Source organism: Eucalyptus grandis, chromosome 8 (genome assembly GCF_016545825.1).
Source record: "Eucalyptus grandis isolate ANBG69807.140 chromosome 8, ASM1654582v1, whole genome shotgun sequence".
In the NCBI taxonomy this organism is placed as follows: Eukaryota; Viridiplantae; Streptophyta; class Magnoliopsida; order Myrtales; family Myrtaceae; genus Eucalyptus; species Eucalyptus grandis.
The window spans coordinates 45,907,933-45,929,165 of NC_052619.1; the positions used below are offsets into that span (position 1 = coordinate 45,907,933).

Sequence of the window (21,233 nt, forward strand, 5' to 3'; positions counted from 1 at the left end):
CAAGTTCTGAGGTAAACCTGAACTCAAAAGCATGGCGTTAGCCATCTCCTTTAGTGTCCTGTTCAATCGTTCAACAACTCCATTTTGTTGTGGAGTATAAGGTGCAGCCGTTGGAGAATTATTCCAAAACTAGCACAAAACTCTTTCAAATTGATTGAACTGTATTATCCTCCTCTATCGTACCTAAGCACTTTGATTCGTTTATCAAGTTGGTTTTCAACTTCATTTTTATACTTGACAAACATGCTCATAGTCTCATCTTTGCTAGTTAGTAAATAAACATAGCAAAATCTAGTACAATCATCCACAAATGTGATGAAGTACTTCTTTCCACCTCTACTTTCTACAAACTTTAAATCACATAGATCACTATGGATTAATTGTAGAGGTTCACTCGTTCTTTCAATGGATTTGAAAGGTTTCTTAGCAAACTTGGCCTCAACACAAGTCTCACACTTGTAATGGGCATCCAACTCAAATCTTGGAATTAACCCCAAGTTTGCTATTCTCTTCATTGTACCATAGTTTACATGTCCTAATCTACCATGCCATAGAAAATGAGACACAACAAAGGTAAACTCAAGACTTTTCTTTATTAATAGTCTTTGGGTACACATACTTTGAGTTTACATCAATGACAACCACATTGGCCTTAAACAGGTCATTACACAAGTACCATTTCCCCACATACATCCCTCCTTTTGAAAGTACAAACTTGTCATATTCAAATACAACTTTGAAACCCTTCTTGACAAGTATAGGGCTAGAAATTAGATTTTTCCGAATCTCCTAAGTACATGCAGACATTCAGCAAGGCGACCTCCTTGCCAGATGTAAACTTCAGGATCACCTTTCCTCTTCCGGCAATCTTTGCTGATGCAGAGTTAGCCATATAAAGCTTCTCATCTTCTTCAGCCTTCTCATAAGATGAGAACATGTGTTTATCTACACAGATGTGATTTGTGGCACCCGTGTCTAGCCACCAACCATTAGTGTTCGACACCGAGATGCTTCGGACATCACCACAGACAATCTCTCATTAGCTGTAATCGGAGGTATTGCCATCACAAGAGGCAAGGTTCGTTGAACCATCCCTCCACAAATAGAGCCAAAAGCCATTTGGCTTGTACCGTTATGAAAAATGTCCTGCATACCAGTCGATGACTTGTACCCGCACCACCAAAATTGGTGTTAGCCCAAGGGCCCGTAGCATTAGCTACTACAAATTCAGACCCTGAGGGTTGAACATCTTCCATAGCAACGGTCGAATCAACCATAGGAACATCTCTTGAAACATTATGGACATTGAATGGCACTTGATTGTTTTCAGCTATCTCAATAATCTGACAAGAACAGCAAACAGTGAGTGATAATAATCGCCTTAAGATTGTTGGAAATTATATCCAGATAATACACACTATTTGTTGTAATCAGAACATCAATATAAAGAAGACGATAACAGTTATATAATATCATTCTTTTTATGTTACAAATCTTGGAGAAGAATAAAATAAGATATCACTAGAAAAATAATATAAAATTAGAGGTGAGGTACGGATAACCGAATCTCCTTAAGGCGATTAGTTCCCGCCAATGGTGCCCCGCAGATTCACGAACTATGCCTCCCAAGATACAACACCTCGAACTTGTTTGGATTAGCACTATGCAAACAGACTCGTCGAACCGTTCAATTGAACCAGCACACTCGTGAAAAAAGAAGAGTAGAAAGGACATCAAAGCTCTTTTTTGGAATTGAATCGGAAAACCAAAACCCCTATGAAGCTCTATGTTCCTATCTATATATAGAGACTTTTTAGTTCATGTACTAAAGAGATACATGAATTAAATAGACGCGTGTATTCACGAGATTCATGAATAAAGAGATACGTGAATCCAAGAGATTCATGTATCCAAAGATACATGAATTCAAGAGATTCATGAACTCAATAAATACATGAACTAAACGATACATGAATCTAAGAAATTCATGAATTCAATAGATACGTGAACATAAAAGTATAAGAAATTCATGAATCCAAAAAGAGATACGTGAACAGAAAAACGTATCTTAATTTATTGGCTTCCGTTGATCCATTAACCATAATTATAACCATAATTACAACATATAAGTAGGTAAACTATGTGAACAATCATTACTAATCGACTCGTGTTCAGTTTATATAGCTTAAATTGAAAATTTGCACAAATAATTAAAAAGCTTAAGAACTGACAACGATTTTCTCCCCATGTAAGGGAAATCGGAAAGACGCCCAATATCGCAAATTATCAAATTATCACAGAGAATTCATCGAAGATAAAAACGCTACGGAAAAACTTACTTTCGATCCTTTACTTGAGATTGAAATTCATTTTAATTCTTGTACTTCTGATTCGCCAAAGTTGGATCATTGACAAAATCCCTCTCACTAAAGTATGGATCTTTGGTTTTTTAGATGAATCGGTTCCGTGGTGATTTAGACTGGATTTTTTCCTTTTTTATATTATGGATCATTTACAACTGATTTACTCTGATTTTATATAGCCTTGTACAAAATATGACCGTCGACATGCAGTTATTTTTTGAATTACAATCTCTAATTGCTCCTAGGATTCTAGGCTTCACACTAATTGTCTTCAACTGCATGTTCTTATCCGCAAGCGGTTATGCTCTCCGAGGTATCTTTCGAGTTCGCTCTTATTCAAGTATTCCATTGCGGTCTTCATTACTTTGCTAAAGTGCAATCAACCACTCATCCATCTTATATTGATAACTATCTTAGTTAGCCACTCTTCGTTAATAACATCATTCGTCACATAACATCGATTTGCATTTGTTAATCTATTGGCGATTGTGCTCATTGATTGCTCCGTCGACAACTCAAGTCTAATGTCACACCAATGCCAAAAAACTCAACTCCTACATCATGCTCAGATTTAGCAAGGGCTGCCCTTGCTCAAACACAAGAGCCGCAATGCCTTGCCTTCAACCAGATTTTCTTTTTTCTTTTCCTTTTTTCCGGGGGAGGGGGTGGGGAGGAGAGACCGTTGCTTTTGCTACAGGGTTAGCATAACTTCTTTGAAGAATTATTGAAGAAGATGGAATTCAATCTCGGCGAGGTAGGAAGAGGTTTCTCAATCGCACATTCATTCGTGGGCCCAGATCTATCTCGAAGCTGGCCCTTGCTCTAGCGAAACTTCTGGTCCGTTAGTCTAGAGATGTCTCGGGACAAGTCCATGACTATTACTTAACTGGAAAACAACATAAGAAGCTGAGTGCTAAGTAGACCTATCAAATAAGTGGTTTGAGTCAAAAATGGTCCAATCCAAATTGACCTATTTACATATAACACAAATTTAGTGCTCATATCTAATCTAACTCATACCTGGCCCAAACCAACAAATATTACTAACATACTTATATATTCATCTCAATCTAGGAAAGCTCATATCTAAATTGAGATAAGAGCAAGGAGTGAACGAGTATGAGATTGAGTAAGGGCAATAGAGAGTCATAGAAATGAGTTAAATTTAAATAAGTTATGAACTCATTTGACACTCGTATTATTTTATGTTTTACTATTTTAAACTCATTTATAACCCATTTACAAAATATAACTAACTCATATAATAATCTAACTCATCAAAAATGAATTAATAATGGATTTACAATCCAATTCAATAGGTCTAGTGCCTAGTTAGTAATTCACATTTAACTTGCAATTTTACATAAAACAAAATTCAAAATGGATATTTTACTCTTAAATTTCACCTAGTTCCATTTCATTAGGATGATTGCGTCTTCGGCCATGCACACACACACGAGCACGCAGAGGGAGAAAGGGCTTTCGAATTCCTTTCATGCTGGCCGGGCCTACAAATCCAGCCCATCTATCTAAGCCTCGGCTTGATTTGCTCCACACAGCCCGCAGTTTCTGCGTGCTCCAGTTCCAGCATCCGCCTGGCCACTCCGGTCACGCTTCCGGAACCGACGTGGCGCATTAAGACAGCTCCCTCGGCCGCACCGCTCGACCCCTGTTGTGCAGGCGCCTGGGGCTTGCGGCGAACGCAAGCCCAGGAGCTGGAAAGGCACAGTCAAACGGAGGGAAGGACGCCGAGAAAATAAAGAGAGTGGGAATGAGCCGGGGTGTCTCTCCACTAGGAAGGGGACACGTGGAAGGCATCTAGGCTTCTATATGCCGACTGTCTTCTTCCTTTTTCACCATACCTACCAACTTCCAACACCAAATCCTGACCGTCCATCTCTCTATTAAAGTATTGAGCAATGCTGTAGAACGGTGCTGTTATTGATTGAGAATTAGAGTGCAATTGTTGATGGTTTGTGTGAAATATTTTAAGAAGTACATTATCCTAGATCAAAAAGATTTAAGTGTGTGGACTAATATATAAGTGTGGATGTATTTTAACCTCACAATTGAAAATCATGGGCTAAATGGGCCGGAATCTATAGTATCTACATGTGGGTAACACGATAAATAAATTTGCAATGCTCCCATTTAGAGACATTGTTGCATCTTGAGGAGCTGTCTCCCCAAGTGGCGCACCCCAATCAAATTCGCCCAATTCCCAACACGACACACAAACCCCATCCGGACGCACTCACTCGCACGGCCCCACCCGACAACCCCCCAACCCCCGATCCCATCCTACGGCTCGGAGACCGTCTTGCCCGTCCCCCAACCGACGGCCAATATCTGCCCCCCATCCCATCTACGGCTCGGAGACCGTCTTGCCCGTTCCCCAACCGACGGCCAATATCTGCCCCCCATCCCATCCTACGGCTCGGAGACCGTCTTGCCCGTCCCCCAACCGACGGCCAATCTGCCCTCCCACATCCCATCCTACGGCTCGGAGACCGTCTTGCCCGTCCCCCAACCGACGGCCAATCTGCCCTCCCACATCCCATCCTACGGCTCGGAGACCGTCTTGCCCGTCCCCCAACCGACGGCCAATCTGCCCTCCCACATCCCATCTACGGCTCGGAGACCGTCTTGCCCGTCCCCCCACCGACGGCCAAGATCAGCCCCCCCATCCCATCTACGGCTCGGAGACCGTCTTGCCCGTCCCCCAGACATGGCCCATGAAAGCCACACTACGTGTGGGGGGTGCGGAGAAGGGGGGCACGGCACTTTAAGGTGGACTTTTCACTCGCCCGGGCGGAGTAGGGCCAGATGACACAGTCCCCTCGATCTTTTTTTATAACGCCCTCCATGCTACTGCATTTCCATCGTCTCCTTCCTCGCTCTCTCTCTCTCTCTCTCTCTCTCTCACTGCAGATTTTTGTTTCAGATCTCCGTCGAAAACCCCGAAGAAGAGAAAAAAAAATGGCGTTGTCTGGGGAGAGAGCCGCCAGTCGCCGCGAGTACAAGGTCAAGGACATGTCGCAGGCCGACTTCGGCCGCCTTGAGATCGAGCTCGCGGAGGTCCAAATGCCCGCCCTCATGTCCTGCCGCTCCGTGTTCGGCCCCTCGCGGCCCCTCGAGGGCGCGAGGATCTCCGGCTACCTCCACATGACCCCCCAGACCGCAGTCCTCATCGAGACCCTCACCGCCCTTGGCGCCGAGGTCCGCTGGTGTTCAAGCAACGCCTTCTCCACCCAGGACCACGCCGCGGCCGCCATCGCCCGCGACTCTGCTGCCGTCTTTGCCTGGAAGGGCGAGACCCCCCAGGAGTACTGGTGCTGCATCGAGCAGGCCCTCGACTGGGGCCCCGGCGGTGGCCCCGACCTCATCGTCGGCGACGGGGGCGACGCCATCCTCCTCATCCTCGAGGGCATCAAGGCAGAGGAGGCCTATGAGAGCACCGGGAATCTCCCCGACCCGGCGTCTACCAACAACCTGGAGTTGCAGATCCTGCTGACCATAATCCGGGGCCGGTTGGAGACCGATCCGAAGAGGTACCACAAGATGAAGGAGAGACTCGTCGGAGTCTCCGAGGCGACCGCCACTGCTGTCGAGAGGTTGTACGGGCCCATGCAGGCCAATGGGACTCTCTTATTCCCCGTTATTAATGTCAACGACTCTGACACCGAGACCAAGGTACTAATAAAGAATCTAGTCATTCCAGTTTTATGATTGAGAGTAAAGTCACGAGCAGCTCCATTTAATCCCTTCCTGGAACACAGTGCTCTTGCATGAAACAGTTTCAAAACTTGTGCGGTTGCCGCCCCTCTGGGCCTGACGGTCTACTGATGGCCGCTGACGTCGAGATCGCCGGGAAAGTTGCTGTGGTCTGTGGATACGGAGACGTCGGCAAGGACGGCGCTGCTGCCCTCAAGAAGGCCGGTGCTCGTGTCATTGTGACCGAAATCGATCCCATCCGGGCTCTCCAAGCTCTCATGGAAGGTATACTGGTCCTAACCCTGGAGGATGTTGTCTCCGAGGCCGACATCTTTGCCGTCACCGCCGGCGGCAGCAAGGGCATCATCACGGTCGACCACATGAGGAAGATGAAGAACAACGCCATCGTCTGCAACATCGGTCCCTTCAATAATGCGATCGACATGCCCGGCCTTGAGACCTTCCCGGGCGTGGAGCGCATCACCTTCAATCCCCAGACGGACAGGTGGGTCTTCCCCGACACTGAGTCGGGCGTCATTGTCTTGGCAGAGGGACGCCTCGTGAACTTGGGTAGCGCCACTGGCCACCCTAGCCTCGCAACGTCCTCCTGCTCCTTCACGAACCAGGCGATGGCCCAGCTCGAGTTGTGGATGGAAAGGGACACCAACAAGTATGAGAAGAAGGTCTACGCCTTGCCCAGGCATATGGACGAGAAGGTGGCCAGTCTTCACCTCGGCAAGCTCGGCGCTAAGCTCACCAAGCTCAGCAAGGAGCACGCCGACTAGATCAGCGTCGCCGTTTCGGGATATTTTTCCAAGAGGAGGAAAGTATTATGGACGGTCTAGGGCTGACCGTAGGTGAAAGTTTGGAATTGCCTGTAGAATATTATATATATAGATGGAGGATGCGTGTATGACTTGGTCCTAATCTTATAATGGAAGGTTTCTCAGCTATAAAAAAATTTAAAAAGAACTGAAAGTAAACTAAAGAAATTCCCTTCGGTCTCAATAATTCGGAGCTGAAAAGCGATGACTGTTGTTAGTCCTCTTTTATTTTAATTGGAGGGGGTGGGGTCAGAAGCGACCACGGTCATTAGTCGACGATTATTAAAGCCTAAAAAGGAACTCCGCCCGAACAAAACCCGACCCGATGTTTCGGATCAGGTCACCTTCCGGTTCGGATAAGAAGAGATAAGTTCGGCGCGGTCTTTCTCAACCTCGTGCCCCCTCGAATACGAATTACTCTCTCTCTCTCTCTCTCTCTCGAGTTAAAAGTGTCTTCAAGGTTCGATCTCCGATTCACTCTTCCTCTCTTTTCTAGGGATTTTGCCGCTCGCAGATAAGTTCAGAGCTTGTCTTCAAGACTCCATCGCAAGGGGTTTTGCCTGTCGAGCGTTAAATTTGCTTTGTCGGATGGACGGTGCTGTCCTTCGTGTGCCTAAGTTGTAGGATTGTGTCAAGAGAGAACCCTTCTCTTGGTGGCATGGCGATAGTCAGAGATGAGTTCCTCCGTTATGTGAGGAGAGAGATGAACATGATTACTTGTTTGTTGACTGGCAAATTTCGGGTGGTTTTCGGCAGCCGCTTCTAATTGCTATATTGCTTTCAAATTGAATGTTGAGCATGGAAGGATTGAGAGTTTTAAGAACTTTTGAGGGTGCTTAATGACTCCTTTAGCTGTGTTAGGTTATCTGCATCTTACAGGGAAGCTGGAGTCGAGAAAAGTATTCCGTCTTAGCATATGAACTTTTGAATCCGGCATCATGCGCTCCTTGTTCTCCTTCTGAGCTCGTTTGAGTCATTTCTAAGGTGTTGATGAATTGCGTTGTTTGGATTTTTGCACGACAAGTTCGGCGGTACACATAGGGTGGAATTGTGTCGTGCAGATGCTTGAGTTCTTGTCCAGGGAGACGTGTCTGTACTTGGTGTTTACTTGTTCTTTAATTGTTTCGATGTGAGCTAACTGGTGTTATTTTATTTCAAGGTTGGATTCTTCATGCGTGCATGTTTATGTGTTTATTTGCTCGCGCATGTAGAGCAGTTTTGAGCCTCTGTGCCCTCTAATAAGTAGCGCGATACTACTATATCATGTAGGGCAGCAATTTGGAGAACAGGACCCTTTGTGATGTCAATTGTATCTGGTGTTTTCAAGAAGTTCTGCAGAGTCATAGGAGAGAGGCCTTGTTTTTGAGAAGTTATGCAGAGTTTATATTCAGCATGTACAGATGTGCTTGTCATAAGTTCATAATTTCACTCGTTATAGTGGTTTTTTAATCCTGAAAGTTGCAGGACTACATAGTGCTTTTCTAGTTATATATGACATTCATAGGCAGGACTCCATGCCAAAGAATCCTGCCATTTAGGCGAGCTTTTCTAGTTATTTGTCAAGAGGCTGTAGAAGACTACAGCTTCCATAACGCACTGTGCTTTTATTATTGTATTGTAGAGGAAAATTGGTCTGGGACATTTTATCTGATTGTAATAATAATTGGCGGCTTTCAAGTGTCGCAGATTGAAGGATTGCAAGATGACTGCGATGAGGGATCTTAGTGCCACAAATAGAAGGAGAAGATCCATCGTGTGGGATCACTTTAAAAGGATTCCTTGTGCAGACAAGAGCATTAGAGGTTGTGCCTATCTTGACTATAGCATTAGAGGCCGCATTTAGCCTAGGAGGTTGTGTCCTTAACTTTCACTTTTGATCTGCACCACTCTCACTTTTGATCTGCACCACTCTCCCTCCCCCCCTCTCTCTCTCTCCCCTTCGTTGAAATGTTCAAGGTTCGATCTCCGATTCACTCTTCCTCTCTTTTCTCGCGATTTCGCCGCTCGGAGATAAGTTTAGAGCTTTTCTTCAAGACTCCATCGCATTGGGTTTTGCCTGTCGAGCGTTAATTTGCTTTGTTGGATGGACGGTACTCTCCTTCATGTGCCTAAGTCGTACGATTGTGTCAACATCGAAATGCTCGTAGTGTTCACCAGTTGTATTCTGTGCCAATATTCAATTGGCAGAGGAAAAGGTGCACGAAATCATGAACAGAGGCGTGGTGACAGAGAACCCTTCTCTTGGTGGCTTGGCGATACACAGAGATGAGTTCCTGCGTTATGTGAGAAGAGAGATGAATATGATCTTCTTACCTTCTTTGTTTTGGGAACTTTCTTATTTGTTTCTTGACTGGCAAATTTCGGGTGGTTTCGGAAGGATTGAGAGTTTTAAGAAATTTTGAGGGTGATTGGTGACTCCTTTAGCTGTGTTAGGTTATCTGCGTTTTCCAGAGAAAGTAGAGTCGAGAAAAGTACTTCCTCTAGTGTATGAACTTTCAAATCAGGCATCATGCGTTTGTTGTTCTCCTTCGGAGCTCGTTTGATCCATTTCTAAGACGTTGATGAATTGCATGGTTTGAATTTTTGCACAAGTTCGGGGTACATCCATAGGGAGGAATCGTGTCATGTAGATGCTCGAGCTGATTTGATGTGTATAAAATTTCCCCTTTTCCTGCCCAGGGAAATGGGTTTGTACTTGGCGTTCACTAGTTCTTGAATTGTTTCAAGGTGTGCTAACTGGATTTATTTATTTATTTATTTTGAGGTTGGATTCTTCATGCATGTACATTTATGTGTTTATTTACTCGGGCATGTAGAGCGGTTTCAAGCCTCTGTACCTCTTAGCTGAATACTACTATATCTTGTAGGCCAGCAATTTGGAAAACAGGTCAATTGTATGCAGTGTTTTCAAGATGTTCTGCTGAGTCATTGGAGAGAGGTCTTGTTTTCAAGAAGTTGTGCAGAGTTATAGTTCAGCATGTATAGTTGTGCTTCTCATAAGCTTATAATCTCACTTGTTATTGTGGTTTTGTTATCCTGAAAGTTGCAGGATTACATAGTGCTTTTCTAGTTATTTATGACATTCATTGGCAGGACTAAATGCCGAAGAACCCTGCCACCTAGGCGAGCATTTCTGGTTATTTGTCAAGAGGCTGTAGAAGACTACAGCTTCCATATTACATTGTCCTTTTGTTATTGGATTGTAGAGGAACATTGGTCTGGCGCATTTAATCTGATTGTAATAATAATTTGCAAGTTTCAAGTGCCACGGATTTAAGGATTGCAAGATGCCTGTAGTGAGGGATCTTAGTGCCACAAATAGAAGGAGAAGATCTGTCGTGTGGGATCATTTTAAAAGAATTCCTTATGCAGACAAGAGCATTAGAGGCTGTGCCTGTCTCGACCATAGCATCAGAGGCCGTATTTAGCATAGCAGGTTGTGTGCTCGACGTGTTTCATAGCTCCTTGACCTCAGGTATGGTGGGTGAAGGCTTTCATATGTGCTCAAGATTGGCTATGATCTGCACCGGTTTCACTTTCGGTTGAGGAGGACTCAGAAGAGCTCGAAAATTTTGAGTTGGGTGAAAAAATACTTTTATAGAATATTTACACATTCCATATTATGATGGATACTTAATTTGTCATTTTGATTGTGAATTTAATGCAAAGTTATCAATTATGACCATGGAGCCGAACGTGATATTTTTTTCTCTTGATGATTGACGAAGTTGGAGATTGGTACTTTTTAATACCAACTTCTTCTTTTTTATTGCGAATTGACTTCTTCATATTTTGTATTTAGGTGTTTAGTGATTGTTGTCTTTTTCATTTCCTGCTTGCACGTTGACCTTAGTTGAGCAAGAAAACCAATGGTGTTTCTGGGTGTGCTCTGTTTCTGTTAGTAGTCCTTGATGCATGTTCAGAGTTTTCTTTTGTAACCTCTCTAAATTGACTAGGGACTAGACCAGAATGTTAGAAATACATCTCTTCTTTGGGACCCATTCCTTGCTTCTATTACATATTGTCGGTAGTTGCATGGAGAGATGGAACCTAATAGTGAGTTCTCTCATGCACGGATATCTTTGTAATCTCACATGCACAGAGAACTTCACATTTTATGTATCAGGCATTTAGTAATTGTTGTCTTCTTCATTTCCTACTTGTAGGTCTAGTAACACTGCTTACTTGTATAAGCGAAGTACATTCAGCCATGACCTCTCTCTCTCTCTCTCTCTCTCTCTCTCTCTCTCTCTGTTGCCAAAACCTGAGCATCGGCTGATAATCCATTTTCCGAGACATCAAAGATGCCATTGCTCCTGCACAAGGCATAAACTATGTCCACCATGCTTGGCATCTTCGACGGGTCCCAATTCAAGCACGAGATCGCAATGCTCTCCAGTCTCCACCGAGCACAAGAAGTCCGCTACCAGGCCCTTGTCCATCCATCCCCTCACCCTCTCGGCCTTTCCGATCTCCTCGTTGCTACTTCTGCCAAAGGCCTCGACCACGCTAGCCTACATCACTCTCCCCTCCTCCAGCCTGAACAAGAACGCATCCATCCTCATGGACACGACCCCATAGGACATACTCTGAGGCTATGGAGCCCTGGGTGCCCATGAGTGCATGGTAACAGCGTTGCAGCCCAATTTGCGAGGCCGAAGTTGGCGATCTTGGCCCGCATGTTAAGTCTAGCAGGATGTTGCTGCTATTAATATTATTGTGAATTGTTAGAATATTTTAATATTAACCGTGCATTTATCTAATGGCTTAAATTTTTAGATTCGTTGACAATGATCCCTCAAATCTTACATGCTATTATAGAAAGTCTCAAATTTAAATCTTTCCAGGTCCATATTTGCCTTCCTAATTACATATTTTCATGTTTTAAACTTAGACCAAATTCCAGTCTATGCATAAAGGGAAGTATTAGAATATTTAAATATCAACAAGCATGACGGTCACGGGCTTGGCCATCGGGTTCCCATAGGAATTGGGTATCCAAGATTGATTGCCGGGGTTCTATGCCCGCCTTAGGGGACGCAGGCTTGGGCACCAAGGAGCAACCGGGCCCGAGACCCCCATGAATGAACCTATCTCTGCCCACGTTTCTAGCGCTCGAACTTTAGGACCGGGAGTCGTTCTCAAGAATTTTTCCTGAAACATGTGCTCCATCATTTCCTCTAACAAACATGAGAAAATGACTTTCGATTATTTGTAAAATACAATGAGAAAATAATTTTTTTAAAATTTCAATAAAAATCATTTTTCATAAAATAACCGGAGTTTTGTGAGGGAGATGCGCACCATTTGGCTCATTAATAGATAACATAAGGGCCTTCCGCAATTTGTCTTCTAGTTTATATATTCCTCACCCAAGCAATCAGCCAATCACGACATGCAGAAGCAAGATTTAAAAAGCAAAATTTATGGCTCAAACACAAAATATGTGGGGCATAATTGGAATGCTAGTGGAAACCCATGCTTTTTTATATAAGAATTTTTTTTTTTTTGGGTAAACATGGATTTACTTAAATAAGTAGGCAAACTGATCAAGTTATGTTCAATTCAGATAGCTTAAAATGAAAATTTGCACAAATAATTAGAAAAGCTCAAGAACTGACATTTGATTTTCTCCCCGTAAGGAAAATGAGAAAGACACCCAATATTGCAAATTATCAAATTATATCGAAGACGAAGATGTGACAGAAAAGCTTACCTTCAGTCGTTTACTCAAGATTGAAATTCATTATAATTCTTGTACTTCGATTCGCCGAAATTGGATTGTCAATGAAATATGTTTCACCAAATATTGGATCTTTGGTCTTTTAGATAAATCGGGTTCTATGGTGATTCAAAGTAATTTTGTAACTAGGATAACTAACATAAAACTAAAGATAAACCTAAAGAATGAAGGATGACGTATTGATAAATAAATTCAATTTGAGAAATTGCACAATTGTTTTTTATTTTTATTATTATTACAGATCCTTTACAATTGATTCACTCGGCCTTACATAATCTTCCACAAAATATAACCGTCGGGTTATCTTTTTATTTGCAAACTCTAAGGCTACATTGTTGTTTTGATTTTTAACCAAAATATGACTGAATATGATATGATATAAAATTTAAAGGATTTTGCTATATCTTATCCACTATTTGGTGATTTCAGTAATGAAGTCGGATATAATAACATCATATCATATATATTGTTTGATATAAACGTCATATCAATATAATCAATATAAATGAATTGCAAATATTACAAACGGAAATAGTAAAAATCTCCTATGAGCAACTTCATTTTTATTTGCTTTCTTATTTTATTTTCCTCTCTTTTTAAAATTAATTTATTTTTTATTTCTTTCTTCCCCTTCCATCATTCTATAATAAAATTTATTAAACAGAAAACTATACTAATATACCTAAAATACTATAACACCTAAAATATGTAATAAATATATATTCATTTATTGAATTTATATTATGGGATATAATTAAATTCAAATATATAAATAAAAATAAGATTAAATTAAAAATAAATTGTTATTTTGCATTTCTTATATTAGAATTTAAATATTATTTATATTGAAATATAATTTTAAATTTGTTTATATAAGAAGTTTGTTATTTGAGAAAAAAATTTCTTATTATGAATATTATAAATTTTATCCACATTTATCCCATCTCTCCTATGGAATAATTTTATTCGGCTTATATCCGTTTTATATCCAATTTTATCCTACGTTGAGCATGCACCAAACGCAAGATATGATAATTATTATCTTATCTTGAATTTATTCTAACCACCAAACACAACCCAATTGTTTTAGGCTTCATACTGATTGTCTTCAACTACACATTCTTATCTACAAGTAGTTATGCTCTTTGAGATATCTTTCGAGTTAGCTCTTATTCAAATATTCCTTTGCAGTCTTCATTCCTCTACTTATGTACAACTAACCACTTATCATCTTATATTGATAACTATCTTAGTTAACCACTCTTCATTGATAACATCATTGGTCACATAATACCGATTTGCATTGGTTACTGTCAATTGCAAATTGTGCTCATTGATTGCTTTGTTGACAACTCAAGTCCAAACGTCACACCAATCCCTAAAAACTCAACTCAACTCCAGCATCATGCCCCGATCTAGTGAGGGCCACCCTCGCCTAGGTACGAGCGTCACGACACCCTAGCCTAGCTTAAATTTGGGGGAGGGTCCGTGTGCCCCATTGTGGTCGATGAGGGCGTTGTGACCTTTGCCCAAGCTTTGGCCAGCGACCCTGGTTAAAGAAAAGAAAAAAAATAGGGAAAAAAGAAAAGAAAATATTTTTTTTTTTTGTAAATATTTTCAAAAATTGTATGTATCAATATTGGTCATATCATATAAGACAATTATTGTCTACATAGCGATTTCCAGTCAAAATCGGCTGAAAGAACTAAATTGGCAAATCATCAAAAGATTTAGGATTAAATTAGTCAAATTCAAATGTTTATGATTGAATTGACAACTATATAATAGTTTTATGACTTTTTAGTAATTATTTTCGCATTTCATATTACAGTGATCAAAATGACGTTTCATTAAAATAGATAGAACAAAGATGGCACACTTCAAGATTAAAAAACGGAGACCAAAAGCACGATTTTTGTAATTCACAACAATTCAGTTCTCTTTTCCTTGCAAAGACTTCGCTCGATACTTCGAATATGGTTCTAGAGAGAGACGGCCTTCGCCTTCCTCTCCAATCCCGACTGCCGGCCCTTTGCTTGCCGTATTCGTCGTGTGTGCCGTGATTATCCCATTGCGCAAAGAGAGAGAGAGAGAGAGAGAGAGGCCAATTCTTATGTATTGACATTTTATAATTAGTGAAGTACGATGGCATCCAATCCCGGCGAGATAGGGAGAGGCTTCTCATACCGCGCATTCATTCATGGGCCAAGATGTCCCTCGAAACTGGGCCTTGCTCTGGTGAAACTCCTAGCCTGTCGGTCTGGAAATGTCTCGGGACAAGCCCATGACTATTGCTGCTTGACCAGTTTGGAGAACAACTAACACAAACCTCCGAAGCTATTAGTGTTAAGTTATTGATTCACATTTAACTTGCAAAATTACATGAAAAAAATTCAAAATGGATATTTTATTCTCAAACTTTCACCTAATAATTGAATTTTATTAGGATGATTGTTTCTTCGGCCAGGCACACACACAAGCATGCAGAGGAAGAAAGGCTTTCAAATTACTTTCATGCTGGCCGGGCCTACAATCCAGCTCATCTATCAAAAGCTTATTAAGAACGCATGCCCAAGACTGATGAGTTCATCGAGAAAGAAGAACACCAATCACATCAAGAAAGAAAAACGCACATACCCAAGACATGAGTTCATCAAGAAAAGAGAACACAAATCACATCAAGAAATAAAAACGCACATACCCAAGGCATGAGTTCATCAAGAAAAGAGAACACAAATCACATCAAAAAAGAAGAACACAATCACATCAAGAAAGAAGAACGCACATACCCAAGACTCATGAGTTCACCAAGCAAGTAGAACACAAATCACATCAAGCAAGGAGAACGCACATACCCAAGGCTCCTGAGTTCATCAAGCAAGGAGAAAACCAATCAAGCAAGGAGAACACCAATCACATCAAGAAAGAAGAACGCACATACCCAAGACTCATGAGTTCATCAAGCAAGAAGAACACCAATCAAGCAAGGAGAACACCAATCACATCAAGAAAGAAAAACGCACATACCCAAGACTCATGAGTTCATCAAGCAAGGAGATCACATATCATATCAAGCAAGGAGCAACAATCACATCAAGAAAGAAGAACGCACATACCCAAGACTCATGAGTTCATTAAGCAAGGAGAACACAAGTCACATCAAGAGAGAAGAACGCCAATCACATCAAGAAAGAAAAAACGCACATACCGAAGTCTCACGAGTTCACCAAGTAAGGAGATCACAAATCACATCAAGCAACAAAAACACCAATCACATCAAGAAAGAAGAACGCACATACCCAAGACTCATGAGTTCATCAAGCAAGAAGAACACCAATCAAGCAAGGAGAACATTGATCACATCAAGAAAGAAGAACGCAGTACCCAAGACTCATGAGTTCATCAAGCAAGGAGATCACATATCATATCAAGCAAGGAGAACACCAATCACATCAAGAAAGAAGAACGCACATACCCAAGACTCATGAGAACACAAGTCACATCAAGAGAGAAGAACGCCAATCACATCAAGAAAGAAAAATGCACATACCGAAGACTCACAAGTTCACCAAGGAGATCACAAATCACATCAAGCAATAAGAACACCAATCACGTCAAGAAATAAGAAGGCACATACCCAAGACTCATGAGTTCATCAAGCAAGGAGAACACAAGTCACATCGATGTTCGAGGAACACATTAACAAACAGATCAAGGAACGCGTCCCGGTCCCAGGCTCAAGTATTTATTTCTCTCAACCCCATCTCCTTCCTTTGTCGCTCTCTCTCTCTCTCTCCCTCCCTCCCTCCCTCCCTCCCTCCACATAGTGAGTTTCATATCTCCGTCCAAAACAACTGACGAAGGAAAAAAGAATGGCATTTCAAATGGAGAGAACCCCCAGCGGCCACGAGTACAAGGTCAAGGAAATTTGGCAGGCTGACTTTGGCCGCCTCGAGATCGAGCTCGCGGAGGTCGAAATGCCCAGCCTCATGGCCTGCCGCTCTGAGTTCGGCCCCTCGCGGCCCCTCGAGGGCGCGAGAATCAGTGGCTCTGTCCACATGACCATCCAGACTGCCGTCCTCATCGAGACCCTCACTGCCCTCGGTGCCGAGGTCCGCTGGTGCTCGTGCAACAGCTTCTCCACCCAGGACCATGCGGCAGCCGCCATCGCCCGCGACTCTGCTGCTGTCTTCGCCTGGAAGGGTGAGACGCCTCAGGAGTATTGGTGGTGCATCGAGCAGGCCCTCGACTGGGGACCCAGCGGCGGCCCCGACCTCATCGTTAACGACGGAGGCGACGCTACCCTCTTCATCTGCGAGGGTGTCAAGGCAGAGGAGGCCTACGAGAGCACCGGGAATCTCCCCGACCCGGCATCCACCGACAACCTGGAGTTGCAGATCGTGCTGACCATAATCAGGGATGGGTTGGAGACCGACCCGAAGAGGTATCGCAAGATGAAGGAGAGACTCGTCGGAGTCTCCGAGGCAACCGCCACTGCTGTTGAGAGATTGTCCCGGATGCAGGCCAATGGGACTCTCTTATTCCCTGCTATCAATGTCAATGAGTCCATCACCAAAAGCAAGGTAGAATCTAACCACTGCAGTTATATAATTTGAGTAGAGTGATGAGTAGCTCCATTTATTCCCTTCTTGGAACAGTGCTCTTGCATGAGACAGTTTCAAAATTTGTGCGGTTGCCGCCCCACTGGGCCTGACGGTCTAATGACGGCCACCGACCTAGAGATCACTGGAAAAGTTGCTGTGGTCTGTGGATATGGAGACGTCGGCAAGGACCGTGCTGCTGCCCTCAAGAAGGCTGGTGCTCGTGTCACTATCACCGAGGCCGATCCCATCCGCGCTCTCCAAGCTGTCCATGAAGGTATCCCGGTCCTAACCCTAGAGGATGTTGTCTCCGAGGGCGACATCTTTGCCGTCGCCGCTGGCAGCAGCAAGGGCATCATCATGATCGACCACATGAGGAAGATGAAGAACAATGCCATCATCTGCAACATCGGTCCCTTCGATAAGGCGATTGACATGCCCGGCCTCGAGACCTTCCCGGGCATGAAGCGCGTCACCACCAATCCCCAGACGGACAGGTGGGTCTTCCCCAACACTGAGTCGGGCGTCATTGTGCTGGCAGAGGGACGCCTCGTAAACTTGGGCCACCCTAGCTCGGTGATGTCCTCCTGCTCCTTCGCGAACCAGGTGATGGCGCAGCTAGAGCTGTGGATGGAAAGGGACACTGGCAAGTATGAGAAGAAGGTCTACGCCTTGCCCAAGCATCTGGACGAGAAGGTGGCCAGTCTTCACCTCGGCAAGCTCGGCGCTAAGCTCACCAAGCTCAGCAAGGAGCACGCCGACTAGACCAGCGTCGCCTTTTAGGGATATTTTTCCTAGAGGGGCAAAGTACTATAGAGGGTCTACGGCAGGCAACCCGTGGGCGAAAGTTATTTATATATATGTATAATGTAAAATAGAATAAGTGTATGACTTGGTCCTAATCTTATAACGGAAGGTTTCTCAGCTATAAATAAAATTTTAAAAACAATGAAAGTATATAAAGAAATTCCCCTCGGCCGCAATGATTCTCAGAGCTGAAAAGAGTTGACTGTTGTTAGTCTTTTTTGTTTCTTTTGGGGTCAGAAGCGACAACTGTTATTAGTGGACGATTATTTAACCCAAGAAAACCCGAACCCCGCCCGAACAAATCCGACCCTATCTTCGGATCAGGTCTCCTTCCGGTTCGGATAATAAGACATAAGTTCGGCTCGGTCTCCCTCTTCCTCTTACTCCATCGAATTCGAATCTCTCTTTCTCTCTCTCTCTCTCTCTCTCTCTCGATCGAGTTGAAGTGTCTTTAAGGTTCCATCTCTGATTCACGATTCCTCTCTTTTCTAGCGATTTCACCGCTCGGAGATGAGTTCAGAGTGTCTTCAAGGCTCCATCAATTGGATTTTGCCTGTCGAGCCTTCACTTTGCCATGTTGGAGCATTTATGTAAACATCGAAATGCTCCAAGCGTTCATCAGTTGTGTTCCGTGCAATGTTCAATTGGCGGAGGGAAAAGGTGCATGAAAGCATGAACAGAGGCGTGGTGACAAGAGATCCCTTCTCTTGGTGGCATGGCAATACTCAGATGAGTTTCTGCATCATGCGTGGAGAGGGAGATGAGTATGATCTCCTTAGCTTTTTTGTTTTGAGGAACTTTGTTTTGGGAACTTATTTGTTTTCGACTGGCAAATTTCGGGTGGTTTATGGCACCCGCTTTTAATTGCTCTTTTGCTTGTTTTCCAATTTGAATGTTGAGTACGGAAGGATTTAGAGAGTCCGCAACCAGGCCCTTGTCCATCCATCTATCAGCCTCTCGGCCTTCTCGATCGCCTCGTCCATCGCCTCTCTCCCAAGGCCACCTCGAGCAGGACAACCCCCAAATAACAACACATCCATCCTCATGCCCACAAGTGCACGGTGACAGCATTGCGGCCCAACTTGGCGAGGCCGAAGTTGCGATCTCGGTCTGCATGTTTGAGTCCAGCAGGCTGTTGCTGCTCTTGATGTCCTTATGCACTGTTGAAATATTAAAATAATAACCATGCCTACATCTATGGCTGTGATTTCGCAAAATCTTACATGGTATCAGAGTTGGGAGATATTGAGTTGAACCTAGGCAGCCAGGCCTGATATCTCAGGACTTCAGCAAATGTGCCCCAATCCCCAGTTGCCAAGCTTGAGTCTCTAGGTATGGGCCCGAGACCCCGACACCCAAGCCCTAGTCCTCAGCGAGAAGGCTTTTTCTTGAAACAAGTGTTTCATCATTTCCGCTGACAAACATAAGAAAATCACTTTCATATTATTTTTAAACTATAATTAGAATATATATATATATATATATATTAAAAAATTTCAATAGATTTCAGTTTTCATGAAATAATCGGAGTTTTGTGGGGGTGATGCGCACCATTCGGCTCATTAATACTACTAGATAACATAAGCGTCTTCCACAATTTGTCTTCTAGCTCATATGTTCCTCACACGACTGATTTTAACTAATTAATATCGAACAGCTATAGAATCTAGACGGTAAAACAAAAGTATAATATAATCATCATAAATTCATAATCAAACGTGCATCCCGACAACAAGACCAGGATATATACTAAGTGGAAAAACGGAGTAGTTTTTTTTTTTTTTTTTTTTTTTTTTTTTTTTTTTTTTTTTTCTGGTGACCCAGAACCCACCGCACGGCCGATAGCAATGAGTAAACCCTGAGGAGGCACGCAAGAAACCACCACCCACGCATCCCTAGCAAGACATCACGCAACGCTCCTCCGCTTCGCGGGGAGAAAGCCGACCTCCTGCGTGGAGTCCAAGAGCCCTACCATCCACGCTGCAACGATGGGTGGTTAATAAAAAAAAAAAAAAACGGAGTAGTTCGTACCCAAGCAATCAGCCAATCACAACATGCATAAGGAAGAGTTAAAACGCAAAATTCGTGGCTAAAACACAAAATACGTGGGATTGGGATGCCCTCGCCATTTGGGCGAGGCTGCCTTTCGCCAAATCTGGCGAGGGATGGGTGAGGCTAGACGGCGAGGGGCCTCCATTGAGGAATCGACCTCCATTTAATTCGCACCTTCAAATGCAAGCCCTAACTTCGAGATCGGTCCTACTGGCTCCCTGAATTAAAGCTCCTGATCGACATTCCCAATCGACTCCATCAATTCAAAAACCCTAAGCAAGACGCGAACACGAAAAAAAATCAATAACTGATTGTGGGCAATGCATAATCCAATTAAGGTTCGGGAGGAAACTTTCCGAGAAAAAAAAATGAAGTGGAGACAGAGAAAATTGTCAAAGGCCGACAAGGCCTCCCCTTGACGGTAGCTAACGACCTCCACCGGCCATCACAAAGGTTGGCAATTGGCAAAGGGAATTAATAAAAAATAAAAAAAAAAAAGAATATTTAATAATTAAAAAAAGTCTACATTGGTACTGGTCGTGCTATGTAGATGTACGATGGCCAACGTTCACGTTAGTAATTTCTAACCAAATTGACTGGACACTATATTAGCACAAATAAAAAAGGTTTATGGCTAAATCCATTTTTTTTTCTTTTTTGTCAAAAAATTAAATTAGTTCACCCGAAAGTTTATGACTGAATTTATATTAATATAATAGGTTTATAACTTTTTGGTACTTTTTCGATCATTACTCATCGAGCCATGTTCAATTCAGACAGCTAAAAATAAAAATTTGCCCAAATAATTAGAAAAGCTCAAGAACTGACAATCAATTTTATCCAAATGTAAGGTAATCGGAAAGACCCCCACTATCAAAATTTATTAAATGGCAATAGAGGATTCATCGAAGACAAAGATGCAACAGAAAAGCTTACTTTCGGTCATTTAATTAAGATTGAAATTCATTTTAATTCTTGTACTTCGACATTTTCTTTACGATTTAGTTATGAAATATGCATTTCTACAATAATAATAATTCGTTTAAGTCTGTGTAATTGATTTATCATGAGTGAAAAATGGGGATCACATTTCAAAGGAAAATTACCAAAAAAGTCATAAACCATTATA

At 42.8% G+C, this 21,233-nt stretch overlaps 2 protein-coding genes across 5 annotated transcripts; both read left to right on the plus strand.

Moving 5' to 3' along the window:
* Positions 1–5,342: 5,342 nt before the first annotated feature.
* Positions 5,343–6,862, plus strand: LOC120286474 (adenosylhomocysteinase 1-like). 2 transcript variants are annotated; one of them, XM_039298696.1, is made up of 3 exons: positions 5,343–5,654; positions 5,790–6,056; positions 6,161–6,862. In XM_039298696.1, exons 1-3 carry the CDS (start codon positions 5,343–5,345, stop codon positions 6,860–6,862), a joined length of 1,281 nt encoding a protein of 426 aa, XP_039154630.1. The 2 variants fall into 2 exon arrangements, with proteins under 2 accessions (XP_039154630.1, XP_039154629.1); XM_039298695.1 differs by having other exon boundaries at positions 5,343–6,056.
* Positions 6,863–16,516: 9,654 nt separating this feature from the next.
* LOC120287726 (adenosylhomocysteinase-like) lies at positions 16,517–18,010 on the plus strand. 3 transcript variants are annotated; one of them, XM_039301031.1, is made up of 3 exons: positions 16,517–16,828; positions 16,964–17,227; positions 17,321–18,010. In XM_039301031.1, the coding sequence occupies exons 1-3, from the start codon at positions 16,517–16,519 to the stop codon at positions 18,008–18,010; spliced, it is 1,266 nt and encodes a 421-aa protein (XP_039156965.1). The 3 variants fall into 3 exon arrangements, with proteins under 3 accessions (XP_039156965.1, XP_039156964.1, XP_039156966.1); XM_039301032.1 differs by having other exon boundaries at positions 16,529–16,756; positions 16,883–17,227; XM_039301030.1 differs by having other exon boundaries at positions 16,517–17,227.
* The last annotated feature ends 3,223 nt before the right edge of the window (positions 18,011–21,233 follow it).